This window comes from Emydura macquarii, unplaced genomic scaffold, assembly GCF_026122565.2.
Source record: "Emydura macquarii macquarii isolate MOO-44397 ecotype Brisbane River unplaced genomic scaffold, CSIRO-AGI_Emac_v2 contig_1644, whole genome shotgun sequence".
Lineage (NCBI taxonomy): Eukaryota > Metazoa > Chordata > Testudines > Chelidae > Emydura > Emydura macquarii.
This window is the reverse complement of record NW_027131781.1, coordinates 15,502,219-15,518,943: the sequence shown is the minus strand read 5'-3', so window position 1 is coordinate 15,518,943 and position 16,725 is coordinate 15,502,219. Positions and strand designations below refer to the sequence as shown.

The 16,725-nt window shown below is 38.8% G+C and overlaps 1 protein-coding gene across 1 annotated transcript in view; it reads left to right on the top strand.

Moving 5' to 3' along the window:
• Positions 1-1,591: 1,591 nt before the first annotated feature.
• Positions 1,592-16,725, top strand: part of TMC3 (transmembrane channel like 3) — a 28,830-nt gene continuing 13,696 nt past the window's right edge. Inside the window, exons 1-10 of the mRNA XM_067556062.1 lie at positions 1,592-1,701; positions 2,932-3,075; positions 5,188-5,263; positions 8,874-8,955; positions 10,792-10,898; positions 11,674-11,772; positions 11,874-12,016; positions 14,032-14,179; positions 15,600-15,643; positions 15,800-15,947. Of these exons, the coding sequence (XP_067412163.1) occupies positions 1,592-1,701; positions 2,932-3,075; positions 5,188-5,263; positions 8,874-8,955; positions 10,792-10,898; positions 11,674-11,772; positions 11,874-12,016; positions 14,032-14,179; positions 15,600-15,643; positions 15,800-15,947 (1,101 nt within the window). The remainder of the gene's footprint in view (positions 1,702-2,931; positions 3,076-5,187; positions 5,264-8,873; positions 8,956-10,791; positions 10,899-11,673; positions 11,773-11,873; positions 12,017-14,031; positions 14,180-15,599; positions 15,644-15,799; positions 15,948-16,725) is intronic.

Sequence of the window (16,725 nt, the reverse complement as noted above, 5' to 3'; positions counted from 1 at the left end):
TGCTCTCTATGACATGCAATGTCTTATTAGTTAAGTTTTGACTCGAGAATGCATGCTATGGTTTTATTTTATTTGTAATCCTTTGTTTCCAATATTTCTGCTTGCTATCCTTCAAATTTCTGTTCTTTGTTATATAAATTTCTGCTTGCTTTCTCTACAAAGAGATGTAAATGCTATGCGTTAAGTGGAGCAGTGTTCTGTGGTTAAACGAGTGAGCTGTGGTGTACTGGTGAACTGACCCTCTTTGGGAACAGATGATCTGGGAATTCTGTCAGTATCCAGTGGATCAGGGGCTGTACACTCCACAGAGCTGCTTGGAAGATTTAGGGTTGGTATGTTCCTATAGTTAAGCTGTAAAGAAAAAGTGGGGCCTGCGAAGGTCTACAAGGCAGGGCTTGTGTTGCCAGAAGCTAGTGGTGTTGGAGAGCTGGCGCACAGCAGACATAGACAGGGCTTCCACATGGTAAGGGCAGGTGTAGCAAGGTGCCTCACAATTGTGAATACCTCTAGGAAGCATCACAAATGCCATGTCTTGTTTGTATGATATATTTATGTATATATATTGCACAAGGTACTTATGTATGTATTTTGTTAGGCTTACTACTGTATTCTTGGTCTACTCTGATATGAAATTGACTATATTGTGTCCATGATCAAGGTGATATGTGATTCCAGAGGTTAAACAGCGGATCTTTATTTGCATTACCTTTTAACAAATAGAATAAAGAAAAGGTGTGATCCCAGATTCCTGAGTAAAGCCCTAATCATGAATCTCTGTGTGAGGGTAGGGTGAGACAGAATCCTCCCTCCTTCCCTAGTTGGGAACTTCAGGGCATCCTTCTGCAGCCACTGCTACAGCACATGGGCTGCTGTAACAGCCATTTCCACTGCACATCCACCTACCTGTCTTCAGGTGTTTTGGCCATTGGATCCACATCCCTGTCTAGGTCCATGCCACAGCCACCACTCCTGTGATGACAGTAGCCATGGACCATGTTTGTTAGTTTTCCTCCCAAACCTTTTCTGAAATCTTAAGGGGGAAGAAAGAGTGCCTGCTGATTACAGGTGCTTTGATCTGGTGGGATCATCTGCTTTAGGAGTCAGTTTATTCATTGCCTAAGACTTGTTAGGCTGGTGAACTAGGTAATCTTCGCTCGGGTGTTAGATCTGAGCCTGAGCTTGAACCCTGAGTTTATATTGCAGTGTAGCCATGCCCTAGAGATTAGTCACTATCATACTTGGCAGTGGCATCTGTGCTCTGGATTTTGGACTGCAGGGCTCCATTTTCTGCCATACCTTGGGAAGCTAGGCAGAACGCACCAAGGATACCATACTGAGCATCTTGGGTACTGCCACTTTAAGATTCTGTATGCGTTGCCAGGTTTCAGATCTTTCCCACTCTTAGGAGCACCAGATGCAGGCGAGCAGTGTTCTGCTTCAGCAGGGCTAGGGGGTCATTCCAAGCTCTCTACTTCCAGATAGTAACATTTGCTGTTTAAGGTACTTGACCTGTGAGCCTAAGACTTCCTTCAAGCATTCCAGAATTCCACCTGCTGCAGCTGGGACTAGCACAGCTTCAGATATTACCAGAATGTCAACAGTAAGTGGGTCTGCTGCAGTGAAAACTACCAAGTCCTGCAAAAGGTACAGAAGTGTGAGGCAGCATGCCAGCATGTACAAGTACAAGGAGCCACCCCACAGGTGAGAGATTTTCTTCTGTTCCACTTGTAATGCAAATTGGATAAAACTATCATTCTTGATCTGGGTGAAAAGAGGCATCTCTCCTCTAGTTTTTCTGCTCCCATCTATCCAAATGAGGAATAAAAAAAGGAAGAGAGAGAGGAAAAATGTCATTGTATTTTTCCTTAAATCCTTCATTTATTTTATTAAAATCACGCTCCTGTAGGGCCAAAATCATCTCCAATGAGAAGATTTCAGGTTAGGATTTATTTCTGAGTGATTCCAGAGGTGTCACGTTTTTCAGCAACGCTTCAAGGAAGTTTTAGTGGGTGTCGTTCCCAACAAAGGTGCAGGGGATGCAGATAGGAAGCTGATATTAAATTGTTGGCTTTGTTTAATGTAGCATTGCAATTCTATTTATATTATTTATAAAGGAAAATCGTATTTGCTGCAGCTTTCAGATGAGCTCCTCTGTAAGCATGAACATTGCTTGTTCTTTACTTTACAGTACACAGCATGCAGATCTTTAGCTCAACAAATTTACTAACATCAGAAAAAGATAATCATCTGCACAAACCAGTGTCTGGGTACGTGAAGCATTTTCAGGGATGTGCTACTCTTAGTCCCCCAGTAAAAGGGGATCCCCACAGTTAATCCCTAGTACTCAGTGTGTGGAGGATTGAAGGGCCTAGAGCATTCTAGTCATTTGTTGTCCCTGTTTTAGCAAAGAAACACTATCATGATCACAATCAAAATAGAAGGCAGTGCTGCACATGGCAAATACACTTTTATTAAGTGCACATGCTGGAAATGTTTATATAGCACTTAGTTCCTGAAAAATATACCGAGTGTATTGCATGGTGTTCAAGCTGTACGATTTGAAATGGGGTGAGCTGGAAATTTGAATTCCTATTGAGGGATACAGGGGTACCCCAAAATGCCTGACACTGAGCGCAAGCTGATGTGCACCAAAATAAAAAAAATAAAAAAAACGCTCTTCAGAAGAATTTTTATGAGCTACTGGGACAAAGGTCATCTCGGGCAGAAATAATTTAGGAGCGGCCAGAGAAAAGTGGTGACTCCATCTATGGCAGAGAAACCAGTCCTGCCTCCAGTTTGGTGTAAAAAGGGGCTCCTGTTGTTACACTGGTGTTAAAGACTGGATTGTATGTGTGTCTCTATTCATTGCTGTAGTTCTGAATGGGAATAACTTGTTTTCTGTTTGTCCCCCTTGGGCTTGGGTGTGTTCAGTAATTCGGATGATGATAATGGTGATGAAAAAGCTGACAGCAATGACCCAGAGCAGATCTTCCAGAATATACAATTTCAAAAGGAGATTGTGGCAAATATCCGTTGCAGACCATGGCCCATGAGACAGAAGCTCAGAGCACTCAGGTAACAGTGTTTATGAACACTTTCAATCCCATCAGTTGTTGCTGCATTTCCAGCTCTCTCGGGTTTGTTAACCTAAGTTAAGGGTGAGCACAGAAATGATTTACAACTGCCAGAAAATCATGCAGCAGCTATCTTTCTGCTAGTCTATGGAGCAGGATAAGGGAGTGAATCATAGAATGAGGAGTTTGAAAATTAAAGGGCTTCTAAAAGTTGATTACAACTCATTTTTGCATGTGCCCTGTACAGAACAGGGTGAGACTGATCATGCAAATTACAGAAGATGGATGAAAATATTTTCATGTTGCATACAGTGATTAAATCCTGTAATACTAATTTTAACTCCCTTCGTTTTCCCAGCTTGTTTTAGTCTCATGAAAGTGCTTCCTTACCAATGCTCCATGGCAAAGGCCTGATACAGAGTCCATTGAAGTCAATGGGAATTTTTCCATTTACTTCACAGAGCCATAAGGTTAGAAGGGACTGCAAGAGTCATCTAGTCTAACCCCCTGCCAAGATACAGGATGTGTTGTGTCTAACACCTCATGGCAATGAATTAATGGGTAAAATCCGAGACATTATTGACATATAAAGGAAATTACCTTTACAGTGATGTGGGCATGACTTTAATCTCCCAACAACCTAGGAAGAGTCCATGTCCTACTGATCAGAATGAACTTTGGATCAGGCCATAATAGCCTTGTCCTTACCTGGCAGACCACTGTGTTGTTTCTCTTGGCCCAGAATGTACAGGGTGCTGTAGGTATCTCACAGCTCTTCATTCTTCACCAACTCAGCCTTAGTTTAGGCTCCAAATGCAGAATTTTTGTACTGTTGGTTTGTGGTGATCAGAGCTTTCCCTGGAATATTAAAACTATTAAATGATTCTTTCATTAGAGCGCTCAGGAAGGATCACTGTGATATGTATGGTAAGTTCAGTTGCTAATATTCAGCAATATGTTGCCAGCTAAGTTCTGTCCTGTTGTGCTCTGAAACGCTGTCAAAAACAGCACAAATTCCCACTATCCAGGAAGGCTGTGTTTGAAAGTAATGAGGCTTTGTTGGATTAGGGGACAGAATGTGGCACTTTAGCTTTCAAATTATGTTTCAAATAGCAGAGAACAGTATCCATTTTTGCAGATTAATGAATTACATGTGGACTGTAGACAGCATGCAATGTAGTATCATTATGACAACAGAGTTTAAAGCCGGAAGGGTTATGTTAACAGTTCCAAATGTGAAACACAGTATAAAAGTTCATAACTTTCTCCAATATCTTATCTAAACTGCATCAGTCCTTCCATTGTGCATTCCATTTGGCCTCTCCCCCCCCCCTTTCTATGAAATCTCTCCCTTGTCACCTCATCGTGTGCTGGAATGGCACTTGACTAACAAGGCAGGTCCATCGCTCAGGACAGCTTTGTCTTGTCTTAGGAAGCAAAAGGAGACTTTTTTCTATGTCCAGGGAGTGAGAGTCCATAACTTGCAGCAAACACAAGCCGCATTCATGGATGTGCAAAAGCACTGCTCCTGTGCTGTCTGCCTATGACCCCTATCCAGCTCCCATTGAAACCAAAAACTCCAATTGACTTTAGTGGAAGTAGGATCAGGCCTGTATGCATAGCCTGTCCAATACCTCTTATTAAAATGTAACCACTACTTTAATATTAATCAATTGCTATATTGATCAAACCCATGCTTTAGACTGTACTTTCAGAAGAAGTGTCAGTATCCACATAAACTGAACTAAATGAAGTATTATAATGTTTTTATTTTATGAGACAATTTAGGTTAAATTATTATAGAAGAATTCTAGAAATCATTGAGCACAGCTCTCGCTAAAGTGAAAAATCGTACATTCGTTTTGTGAACTCTTGGGATCAGATCCTGTGGTTCTATCTGAGACAAAACTCTCACTGATTTTAAATTGCTAGCAATACTCTTATTTGAAGTAAATGAAGTTTTGCCTGAGTTAGGATGTCAGTATTGGGCAGGTAGTCTGTTGTGATAATATTTCGTATCACCTGCAACTTCCATTTGTGTGTGGTATGGCCCAAGTTCAGAGTGTAATAAGATTTTGGTTACATGAAATGAAGGTTCTGTCTTCCTCTGCAGACAAGCTAAGGAGATTGTGTTGAAGTATGAAGGCAGGCTCACGAGAACAAGAGGTTACCAAGCAGCTGGTGCAGAGGTACGTCAGCTTTTCATTAAAACTACAGCTTTCCTATAACAATTATCTGGAATTCTCATTCACAGAAGTACATATTGTCTCTGCAACACTGCTGCTCAGTTCAAGAATTGTGTGGGAAAAAAATCTAGTTATAAGCTTTTTTCTATTAAGAATTTAGTAATTTCATTTTTGCAAACTAATTTGCTGTATGAAGGATGGGTCTCATTCCAGTAACATGAGTATTTTTTCCTTTTCAAATACTCTAGCAAATAATGAGTGTCTGCCAGAGCGGAGGTGATGGGAACAGAAGCCAAACAATTTGTATTCTATATCGAGTTGTTTTGTTGAAGTAGGGGCTGTTTAGTATGAAGAGTGTTTCTGCCTTTTTTGTTTTCATGTGATGTTATGAACACCCACGGTAGCGATCCTGTGGAAAAATAGTATGTGATCATGCGATTTAAAGACTGTATTGTGTGTGTGTGTAATATTCATTGCAACCAAACTAAAAACTGTAAGGCTAAATATTTATCTGTTCTACTGACACACAAACAACAGTACTTTAGCTTTGCTCTTATGTCATCAGAAACAGTTGATAAATTCAACCTTCCTGGATAGTGGAGAGTTGTGTTTTTTGGTTTGTCTCTGTGTGTGATGGCATGCATGCTCTGTATATACAGCCTATATACACATGACCACACACACTAAGCATTATGAGTCAAGTTTTGCCATTGACTTCACTGGGGTCAGAATTTCATCTTGTTTGAAAGATTTGAGTGCGTAAGGGCTCTGAGCACCCAGACATCTGCTAAATTTGACAGGTTGGACTCATCATTAGTTAATACTTACTACATTGTAACAAAATTTTGGCTTCCACCTTGAACTTCACAATGCCCTCAAAGGCTGTGGATATCTCATCTAATTATCAGTGTTGTGTGTTTTTATTTGTCTGTCTTCTGAATACATCTATATATTTCAGAAGTTAGTTACCAGTAATTATTGTGTTTGGCGTAATAGCATTAGTTTGCTGGATATAAATTAGGGAAATTAGAAAGTCCCTTTTTTAAGGGTTAAATTCAACAGCAGGAGTGAGAGAGCTGAACTGTTCCTTAAACTAGGGAGACACATTTAGACAGATTTTTCCAGAAAAATATTGACCGATGGCCCATTTGGCAAATCACAAAATACACAATAGAAACATTATGCCATCTGAATAAGCATTCATTGCTTGAACATCCTGAGAGCAGGATGCTTAATTAGCAACCTGTAAGAATTTGTTTAACCCTTCCTCGGGTTTTGTACCCACCACTGTATCCATATTAAAAAAGAGCTTTGTAATGCTGGTAAATGGTATGTAGTATTATTTTCTAATAATTAGATGAAACCACTTCTAAAGTATTGTTCATTATGATTAAAACTAAAAAATCAATGTTTGTTCATATGAAAATTATCCAGAGTCTTGACTAGGAAGATATAATTATTATTCCTCTTTATTCAGAAGTTTGTTTTTTCAGCAGTGCCACTCCAGACTTTTTCACATTGACATCCATATTTATAATTTATATACCTGCAGTGCAACCTGGACAAGTTGCTTGATCCCTTTCTCCGCCTTTTGAAGGCTGCCTTCTAATTAAAGTAGCAACTTTGGTGCAGTTCATAGCATCTGTTAATTCTTTCAATAACACGTTAATAGCACCATAAAAATTAATTAACTTTGACCATGTAGATGGATGCATTTATTTATTAAAATGTGAGTTTGCTTCTGCTTTGGCTTTAGATTATGCTATCTGTAATATAATGTTGACATTGCCAATTACTGATATATATATTTTCAAAATAACAAGATCTACTGTAAACTTGTGTTTAAAAATGACTAACGTACATAAATGTTGCCATCCTGATATTCAATAAAGAACTGAATATACAGTATTTCTCTCTACTTTTGATGAAACAGAAGCAGATATAATAAGGAAATGTCTATGAAATTATCTTGAATTACCTGATAAAATACTGTACTTGCATACAGTAAATTTACAATAAATAGTAAAGTTATTCATTTCTGAATTAAATGAGAAAAGATACTATAACTTATAATGTTTTGTGAGCAGAGGTTATTGGCATGAAATAATCTGAGAGCGTGCACATTTAAGGTTATGTTTTTATTTCAAGGACTTTCAAGATTTGTCCTGTTTTGTGCACACAATTGCTTGTGCTTTCTCATTTACACATGCAGATGACATTGTATGTGAAAAATCTGTTTCTTCTCTATGAAAATAATTGTGCACACACAAATTAGGCCCCTTTGAAAATGTCTCCTTTGAGGTAGAAGTAAATCCTCGTGCATTGAGCTGAGACTGTGATGTGTGATTATACTGCGATTCAGTATTAATGATCACTGTCTTTAAGAAGAATTAGGACTTGGCTCAGTGTTACTTGCTCTTATATATTTGAAATTAGAAGATTATACTAGAAATCTAGTTGCTTGTTCAGTAGGATTCCTTAATAAATTACATAAACACTGTAATAAATGTTGGCTTAGTCTGGTAATAATTTCTGAGCTTGTTTAAAATTCTTTGCAAACACTTAGGCTCATAAATCCACCTACTTTTGCATTCTCTTTGATACATATTTTACTTCACTTAAATAGTCATTTTCCTTGACACAGGTATAGTTCATTCTTCTCTTTCTTATTTCTTGTCTCAGGGCCATAGGATGTGCTCAGTCACTTTTGTGCAACACTCATTAAGTTTCTTCGGTAGCTGGAACTTAGGCTTGAAAGAGAGAGCGCAGTGTTTGCATCTCTCCAGAAGGAGAGTCTTCACAGAGTGGGCAAATAAAGCATGATCCCCTACATCAAAGCAAAATAAATCTTTCTTGTTCTGTTGACATACATGTTCCACAGAAAAACTCTTACAGCATAGGAGATGTAAGTATAACAATTCTCACCAGCAGTGAACCTGGAATCTTCAGCAGTGAAGCCTAAAACTCTACCATTTGAGCTAAAGAATCAACTGTATTTGCTGAATGCAGAAGTAGGGTGTTATCCTCTGCGTGGGCAGGACACAACACAGACTTTACAAGTATGTTACATGAGGAATTCCTTTCAACTAAGAATTTAACACTTACACAAAGCATTAAAGGTTCTGTGCTGCTGTTAATATATGCAGCTTCTGAAAAATAATGTGTGGATATATTAAAATATATCTCAGGTATATTTCAAATGGTTCTAAATTTAAAATATATCTTATTCCTTGTGAGGGTACCCTCATTGGTTGTTCCAGATATACAAAGTGTATATTCTCTTAAGATTTTTAAAAATTCTTTCTTACATATGCTTGTGTGGGTTAGTGGTTAGAGCATGCACTTGGAAGTTAAGACTCCTGGGTTCTCTATTTGGCTTTCTGACTTCTGGAAAGTTTCTGAACCCCTTTTTCCCCTTCCTCCTTTAACTCAGTTTATGCATCTTAGGCACCTCACAGGAGTCTCATGAAATTTTTTTGTTGTTTTTTATAACATGCTTTCTAATACTAGATGGAAAATGCTACACATGGACAAAATACTTTGATACCTTTTAGACAATTATTGCTTTACATGGAAAAGTTGCAAATCTTATATTTCTGTACCCTTTTCTTAGCTATGGAAGAAGTTTGTTCGGCTTGCATATAACTTTATGGTAATCTTCATTCCTTGGGAAATGAGAATAAAGAAAATAGAAAGTAAGTATGGAGATGAAATGGGATTGTGCAATGCAAACTAGGTTGAAATGCTATGCTTAATGGCTACGTTTGAACTCACTGAATTAGTGAAATATATAATAATATTGTAAAAACTTGCAAACTTTCATCAAAATAGTGTCATTAAAATGTCAACACATTTATTACTCTTGGGGTGTTAAATACCACAACAGTTTGTCAGTGATAGTCTTTAGCAATACTAGTATAGCATTACTACAGTGTGGCGACTGTAGTTTAAAGGGTCCTGTGGCACTATAATTTGCTGAAGTATTTTTGCAATATAGACATGGGGCCTGGGCAAAATGTGCTCGGGACAGGACATAGAGTGGGAAACATGGATCAAAGCCATCTATCCAGCCATTTGGCCTCTGATATAATTTAGAACAGCCCTTAAGAGCGTGGCAGTTCAGACAACACTTCCTTTTGGCCCTTGTCCATCCCCTCTGGGAGCAGATGTCAGAGATCCAGCTATATAAGGAAAATTCCCCTAAATCAGAGAATCTCCACCTGCCCTGTTAGAAGCAAAGGAAATAGAGCTAGGAGCCAAGACCTCACATACATTTAAAGACTAAACTTTCCCTCCTTTGTAAAGTGCTTGGAGATCTATGAATGAAAAGCACCATATAAGAGCTAAGTATTATGATGAATAGTAACTATATCAAAGTTGATCAAAAATAGAAAATATATTTTCCTGAAAATTTTCACATCTAGCTCTAATTTAAACTGCTCCCTAATTATGACAATTTATTGGCAGTTACTGTCTTTATTTAGCTGTAAAATGAATGCTCCAGCCACTCAGACTTTTTGCAGTGCTCCCTGTTCATAGCAACTGAGGGAGCCAGCAATGTATGTACCAATGAGTTCTTTCTGCTCCTTCCAGATGATAGGGGAAAATGCTCCCCATCTGCATTGTGCAGTACTCTCTTCCCACATGCCGTCATGGCCTCTGTCCCCTAATGCAACTTGCCCCCACCGTACACACCTACCTTTTAAAAACCTTCTGACCTTCTTGTAATTACAAGCACTTGGACTGCACATTTATCCACTTGTACAAACCCTTCTGCATCATCTTAACGTCCAACATTTCTGGTCCAGGCAGTTGTGTATCGGGTCCCAACTCCCACTTATGTAGTGGAGATTATAGATGTCTGTCTGAGGCTCTATCTGACTGGCTTTGCACAAAGGACTAACTTTTATCATGTGGATGGCAGGTGGAAATCAGAATGTTTGTGTAATAAAATCATAAACAAAGAGGGACTGAGTCTCTACTCATTAAAGTGGTCGTCAATCATGAATAATTCTGCTGTAGCCAATGAAGTTACACTAGTGTAAGAATCACAATTGGACCCACTATTTTCAGTCCAGACAAAATTAGGAGATACTGGAAGTATCACTTTTTTAAAAAATGACTGATCTTATTCAATTTCCAACCAGGTTTGCAGACCAAAATGGTTTATGTAAACTTAAAATGAGAATTATTAGTTGCTGAACTAAACAGATGAGATTCGTTTCTACTAATATCTCCATGTGCATTTTGATGCAAGTTTCTGTTAACAGGAAATAAGAACATATGTATAACCTGAATCATGAAGATTCCTGTGATCATAAATACTGCACTTGTAAATATTGCTGTGATTTTAAACCTATGAACAGCAGTTTATTACAGTTCTGTATTATTGATGTTTTTAACATTTTCTCTGTCTTGATCTGTGCCTTGCAGAAAAGGAAAAATTTTTAATGATCAAATAATACTTCATCAATAAGTGATACAGCCTCTAACAGACTTCATAGCTAATATAATTTTTCCTGTGGTTTCAGGTCATTTTGGATCCGGAGTTGCCTCTTATTTCATCTTTTTGAGATGGCTATTTGGAATCAATATTGTGCTTACAATAATGACAGGAGCATTTGTGGTTTTACCAGAGGTAAGGACACATCTCCAGTATATATAGAAAAAACACTGACTAGCATTTCCCTTCCTGAATTAAATAAATGTTCTGCTCAAAGGCGTAAGTTGTTGTTTTTTTAAATGTACAATTTAAAGTAAATTATTTAAACTACATTCCTCTGTTGAGCATTATTTCTGCCAGAGGAGTAGAGAAACTTGCCATTAATGTGTTAGTGACATTTTACCAACAGACCAAGTACTAATGTAGATGTTTCTGACTGCTAATATATAGGACCCGATCCTGCAAGGTACACAGCATGTGTTGAGCACCTGAAGCTTCTGTTCACTTCATTTGGCTAAATCAGTGCTCAATATCTCTATTTTTGGCAAACCAGGCCTTTAGTGTCTATATTTTCTTATATATAAACAGAAAAATTCTTGAACACCAATATAGTAGACATTTTAATATTGTAGGAAACAGGTTTAAATTTATATCATTATGATAAATGATTTAAAACATATCTGTCCCATATGTTAAACTGAGTTTTAGTAGCTCTTATGTCTATAGAGTAACAGCTTACCTAAAAATAAGACTTCAGGGGCTAAATTCTACCATCAGACACACATGCTCAACATGACCTCAGCAGGAGTTGAATGCAGAATTTGTCACTACGTTTCTTGTTTAGGAGAGAAAATGACAATAATAATATTTCTGATACTGCCACCACAGCTCGTTTCAGTCTGTGCTTATCAGACAGTGTGGTAGAACTGTCTGCTTTATTCCGTCTTTGAGACCTTTTCTCTCTTATCAGCTCCTGGCAGGAGCACCATTTGGAAGCACTATCAGCAAGAGCATCCCAAAGGAGCAGTTTGCATCGGCACAGGACCTGGACACCATCTGGTCACTGGGGGCAAGGCTAAAAACACACTTCATTACTTTGTTGCATGAATTCTCCATGTGTTGATGCAGTCAGGCATGCATGCTGGTGTTGACCGTATGTTGTCTTTGCAGGGTTATCTCCAGTACTCCGTTTTATTTTATGGCTACTATGGCCGAGATAGGAAGATTGGGAAAGCTGGATATCGGCTGCCCCTGGCCTACTTCCTTGTTGGAATGGCAGTGTTCGCTTACAGCTTCATCATTCTCTTAAAAAAGTAAGGTTCCCCTTTTATTGGCGTTTGCCCAGAGAGATGTATTCAGACCATCTGAATGGTGCCCTCTTTCCCCTTCCCCCAAACAGCTCCTATCCTGTATTTAATCCTGTAATCCCTGTATCATTTTCAAACCTGCTAATATCAGAGAGGCATCTCTGACTGACAGATTAAGGACAAGACAAGGATCCAGGAACTCCTGAACTCTAATTCTAGCTTTCTCTTTTGCTGTCACTTAACCTCTCTCCTTCAGCTTCATTGTTTAGAAAATGAAGGTAATGTTTAGCAGCCTCTGGAGGGGATGGTGAGCATTATGGAGTTAATGTTGTACAGTGCACTGAAGGTGTAGGGCCTGGTTTTCACTGAGGCCTTTACGTGGCTTCCAGTTTTCCAGCACAAGTATTATTATGACAAGAAACTTAAATGGCTACCCGTACATTTGCAGTGCTCCCATTCCTGTCCAGTTAAATACAAACATAAGAATGCTATCATACAACTCTTCACATTGCTCAAACTGGCACACTGCACAGTATTCAAATGTGGGCCTATTTATTTCCTTTGCTATTGAGGTGGAAGGCTGGAAGTAACACAGGCAAGAGAGCCTGCCAGGGCTGGCCATAAATCTAGGAATGTGCAGTACTTAGTGGAGCAAGGTCACTTTATCCTCTCTCCTTTCAGTTTCCCTTCCTCTCAGGGTAACTATTTGTCTGATAAGTTGCAGTCCCAGGAGGATTTTTAATATGAGCTATAATCGCTTTGTCAGCCACAAAAATGATCACTCCTTTTTCATTATATATCATATCCATCATATGTGATGTCAGGGTGGTCAATGTTTTGGACACTGGTTCACACAGTGATTAGACATTCAGGTTCTGCATAAGGTTTGTTTTTCTCTACCTACAAAGGGGTGTGCTGCCTTATGTTGCTGACTCTTTGTTTGCCCATCTTCTGTGGCCCTTCTAGCATTTCCTATCTTAGGTGAAACAGTTCCTATTGCCTCTGGTAAGCCACACCAGGTGCACATTGTACTGTGCTATGTGAAACATCTATGGAATAACATGGCAATGGCGTACACCGGTAGGACCATATGACTATTACATACAGATACTGGCCAAATGTCTAGAGAAAAGGAACATGTTGGAGGAAGTGCCTGAATTTCTGACTGCTACATTGATACATGGAAGATATTTGAACAAACTATTTGGTGTACAGTAAAATGCTATTTATTTTCTATGATAATTGGATAGAGAAATGGTCTCTTTAATGTATTATACAGCACAAACTCGTATTTAATTTCTGAAGAAAACAGAGCACAAATATCTTTGATTAAAACAATATAATTTATTTTCAGATTGTTGGGGTTTTTTTTGTAATGATATCCTAACTCCTTAAAAGACCTTAAACTGATTTATTACATCCTTATGAGGGTCTACTCACCAGAGGTGAGCAGGCTATTTTTTTTTTTTTAAATAGCTGAGCAAAATGTCACTAAGTTTTTCATCTGACTTTTCATCAGTAGTGCTTTTCTGTGCCATCACTATTGTTATCTGGATTCATAATAATAGATAGCCATTGATCCTGTGCAAGATCATCACATGTTTCCCAGGCTACCTTCTGATCATAGTAATGATGATTTTACATTGCTCTGATGCCTTTCCTCTAATCGGATCCTACACAGAGATTTTAAAAGTGAATTTAGTCTGGTGAAAGGTATTAGATGGACAGCCCTTGAGGCTGAAGTCTTCTATCAGACACAGGCAGCACTGCACATTTCCCCATACTATCCAACCAATGTGCATCAACTCTGGACTAGAGTGTGCATTCCTAGGGACAAGGAGTAGTTCAGTCTCTGTATCTTTCCCTGGTCTTAGCTTCTCTATTGAGACTGCCAACAAAGAGAACAGTTGATTCCAATTTTGGTCGTATTTTGTGGTATAGACACCTGTGAGCCAATTCACATCACATAAACCATCACACATTTACAACAGTTAGCATTTATTATCACTGTTCTTTTACAGAATGGCAAAGAACTCGAGAATGAGTTTAGCAAGTGCCTCTGATGAAAACTATACTTTCTGCTGGAGAGTCTTCTGTGCTTGGGACTATTTAATAGGAAATCCAGAGGCTGCAGAGAGCAAAGCTGCTGCAATAGTTAATAGTATCAGGGTAAGCAACTAGTCTCTGAACAAAAGTATAGTTTAGGTCTATTGCTTTCTAAATAGCAGAATGTTTTTTCAACCATTCCATTATATATTGTTTCTTTCCTGCTGTGCATTGTGTTTGTTTCTGACTCTGATTAGCTAGCAGAAGGCTTGTACCAAATCTCTTACGGTTGTGTCAGACTCTTGATCTGCGTGTCCGATCTTCACTGATAACATGAGTTATGGTCAAAAGGCGTGATATGTAAATTAGAGGCTCATATCACTTTGTCATGTGACATTTTGTCAACAGTGTCATTTCATTTATTGTATGATGTTCCAACACTGACATCTTATTTTTAAAATGAGACATTTAATCCCCATTGTTATGTGTGTTATTTGGAATTAGAAACCTTGAGACAAATTCATGCTTGGTGCAACTCTAATGAATCTTTGAATCAGGATCCTTTTCATATCCTGATAATATACATTTACATTGTGCCTTCACCAAAATAGTTCAGAGGCATTTTATAACCAGATCAACATTAAAAGCTGCATTAAACATGAACGTTTTCCATTTAGATTTTAAAAAACAGACACAGCTTTCCTAATATCCAGAAGTAATTGATTCCATAACCTTGGCACATCATCACTAAAAGCTCTTTGTCCAAATGACTCCAAATTGTCTAGGACAAACCAATAAATAATTTGATTTTAATCTCAAACACTGGGGTGACTTATAGTGATGTTTTTATTTTGTAACATCTACATGTGGCTGTTATGTGCCTTCTGGGAAACACACAAGTGATGTATGCAGTATTGTTGTAGCTGTGTTGGTCCAAGAATATTAGAGAAACAAGGCGGGTGAGATAATATCTTTTATTGGATCAACTATTGTTGGTGCATGAGACGTGCTTTTGAGCTACACAGAACTATTCTGAAGGTAAGTTCAAAAGCTTGTCACTCTCACCAACAGAAGTTGGTCCAGTAAAAGCTATTAGCTCACCCAGTTTGTCTCACACAGATGATGTCCTTTCACTGTGAACAGCTCATAATCTAAGGCTCCTATCCTGCATTAATATCCACTAGTGGGGACCTCCGTCTGCTTTCCTATAGAAACTAATGTGACAACACAACCCACAGGTCCACATTCGTGAATCATAGAACAGGATGAGGACATATCTAGAAAGAGAGACTATAGCATAGGCCAAGAAAAAGAGGACAATAAAGTTATTAATGTCTTTGCTCCCTCCAAATCTCCTTCACTGCACAAACCTGCAGCATGCAGTATTCTTATTAAGTCAAGAAGCACAGAAGCGTATGTCAGCTGTTCCCTAATGCAGTGCAGGATATGGCCATTTTCACTTTTATGGTTCGTAACGGGTAGCGGAAATGTTTATTGCTTTTACTGGAAGCTGCTAAAATGGTAATGCTGTGTTTCTTTCAAGGAAGCTATATTGGAAGAGCAGGAAAAGAAGAAAAGCAAAAACCTGTATGTATACATGGCTGAGGATATTTTCAAAACCACTGTTTAAATGCAGATAACGCAATACTGACCTGTTTGTTTTATGACCTTAAAAAAATGCAGAAAACACCTACTTATGCAAGATGACCCATCTATAGCATTTGTTGTGTGATTCTTTTCCAGGGCTGTGACAATATGCTTAAGGATTATTGCAAACATCCTTGTGCTTCTCTCACTCGCGGGAAGTATTTACATCATTTACTTTGTGGTGGATCGATCCCAAAAGTTAGAGCGTACTAAAAAGGAATTGACACTTTGGGAAAAAAATGAGGTATGTCAGCTGTATTGTACCTCTTTGTTGGACACAGGATGACAGGCTGTAGCTGTGTATTCTGGTTAGAGTTTTGTGTTCAGCAAAGGTTTCACAAGCCTCTTGGGTGGTTACAGATGATGATTGATTTTGCTGATATCCATCCATAGTCTAGGGCCAAACCCTGCCCAGCAGCCCCTCAATGGGTATAGAGGAGCCATGAGATTACTCCTGGGAGTAAAGAGAATCAGGGCTTTAGAGGAGACCCACAAAAGAAGTGTGCACTTCCTATGTGTCATGGAGTGCAATTCTGCAAGGGTCAATGACACTGGAGTTTTAGAGTAGGGAATAGGTCAGGGAGAAATGGGGGTGGAGCTTCAGCTACATGGATCCCCTGCACAATCATCACCTCCGCTGTGCAGCAAGGGGTTCTTAGTGGCCACACTGGGAGAGGGGATGCAACAGTTTCGCTGGGTGCAGGGCCTGCAGTTCTACTTGGCACTTACATGGGCCACAGAAGGAGGAAGCTCTTTGTGCACTCACATAAGAGCGAAGGAGACTCCGGCCCATGAGTGATAACTATTTGAAAAGCATCAGCTTGAGGATAGCAACTGACTTCAACAGAAAGATGGAGGAGGATCTGTGAATATTTCCTTTTACAAGCAGTGAGACGGGTGAGATCAGAGAAGGACATTATCTTCAGGTTTCTTATTGTAGATATAAAAGTAATAGTTTTATAATAGCATAAAATGTAGTTACTAAGGTGGGAGGCTTCCTAGCAATATTCCAGATCTAGTGC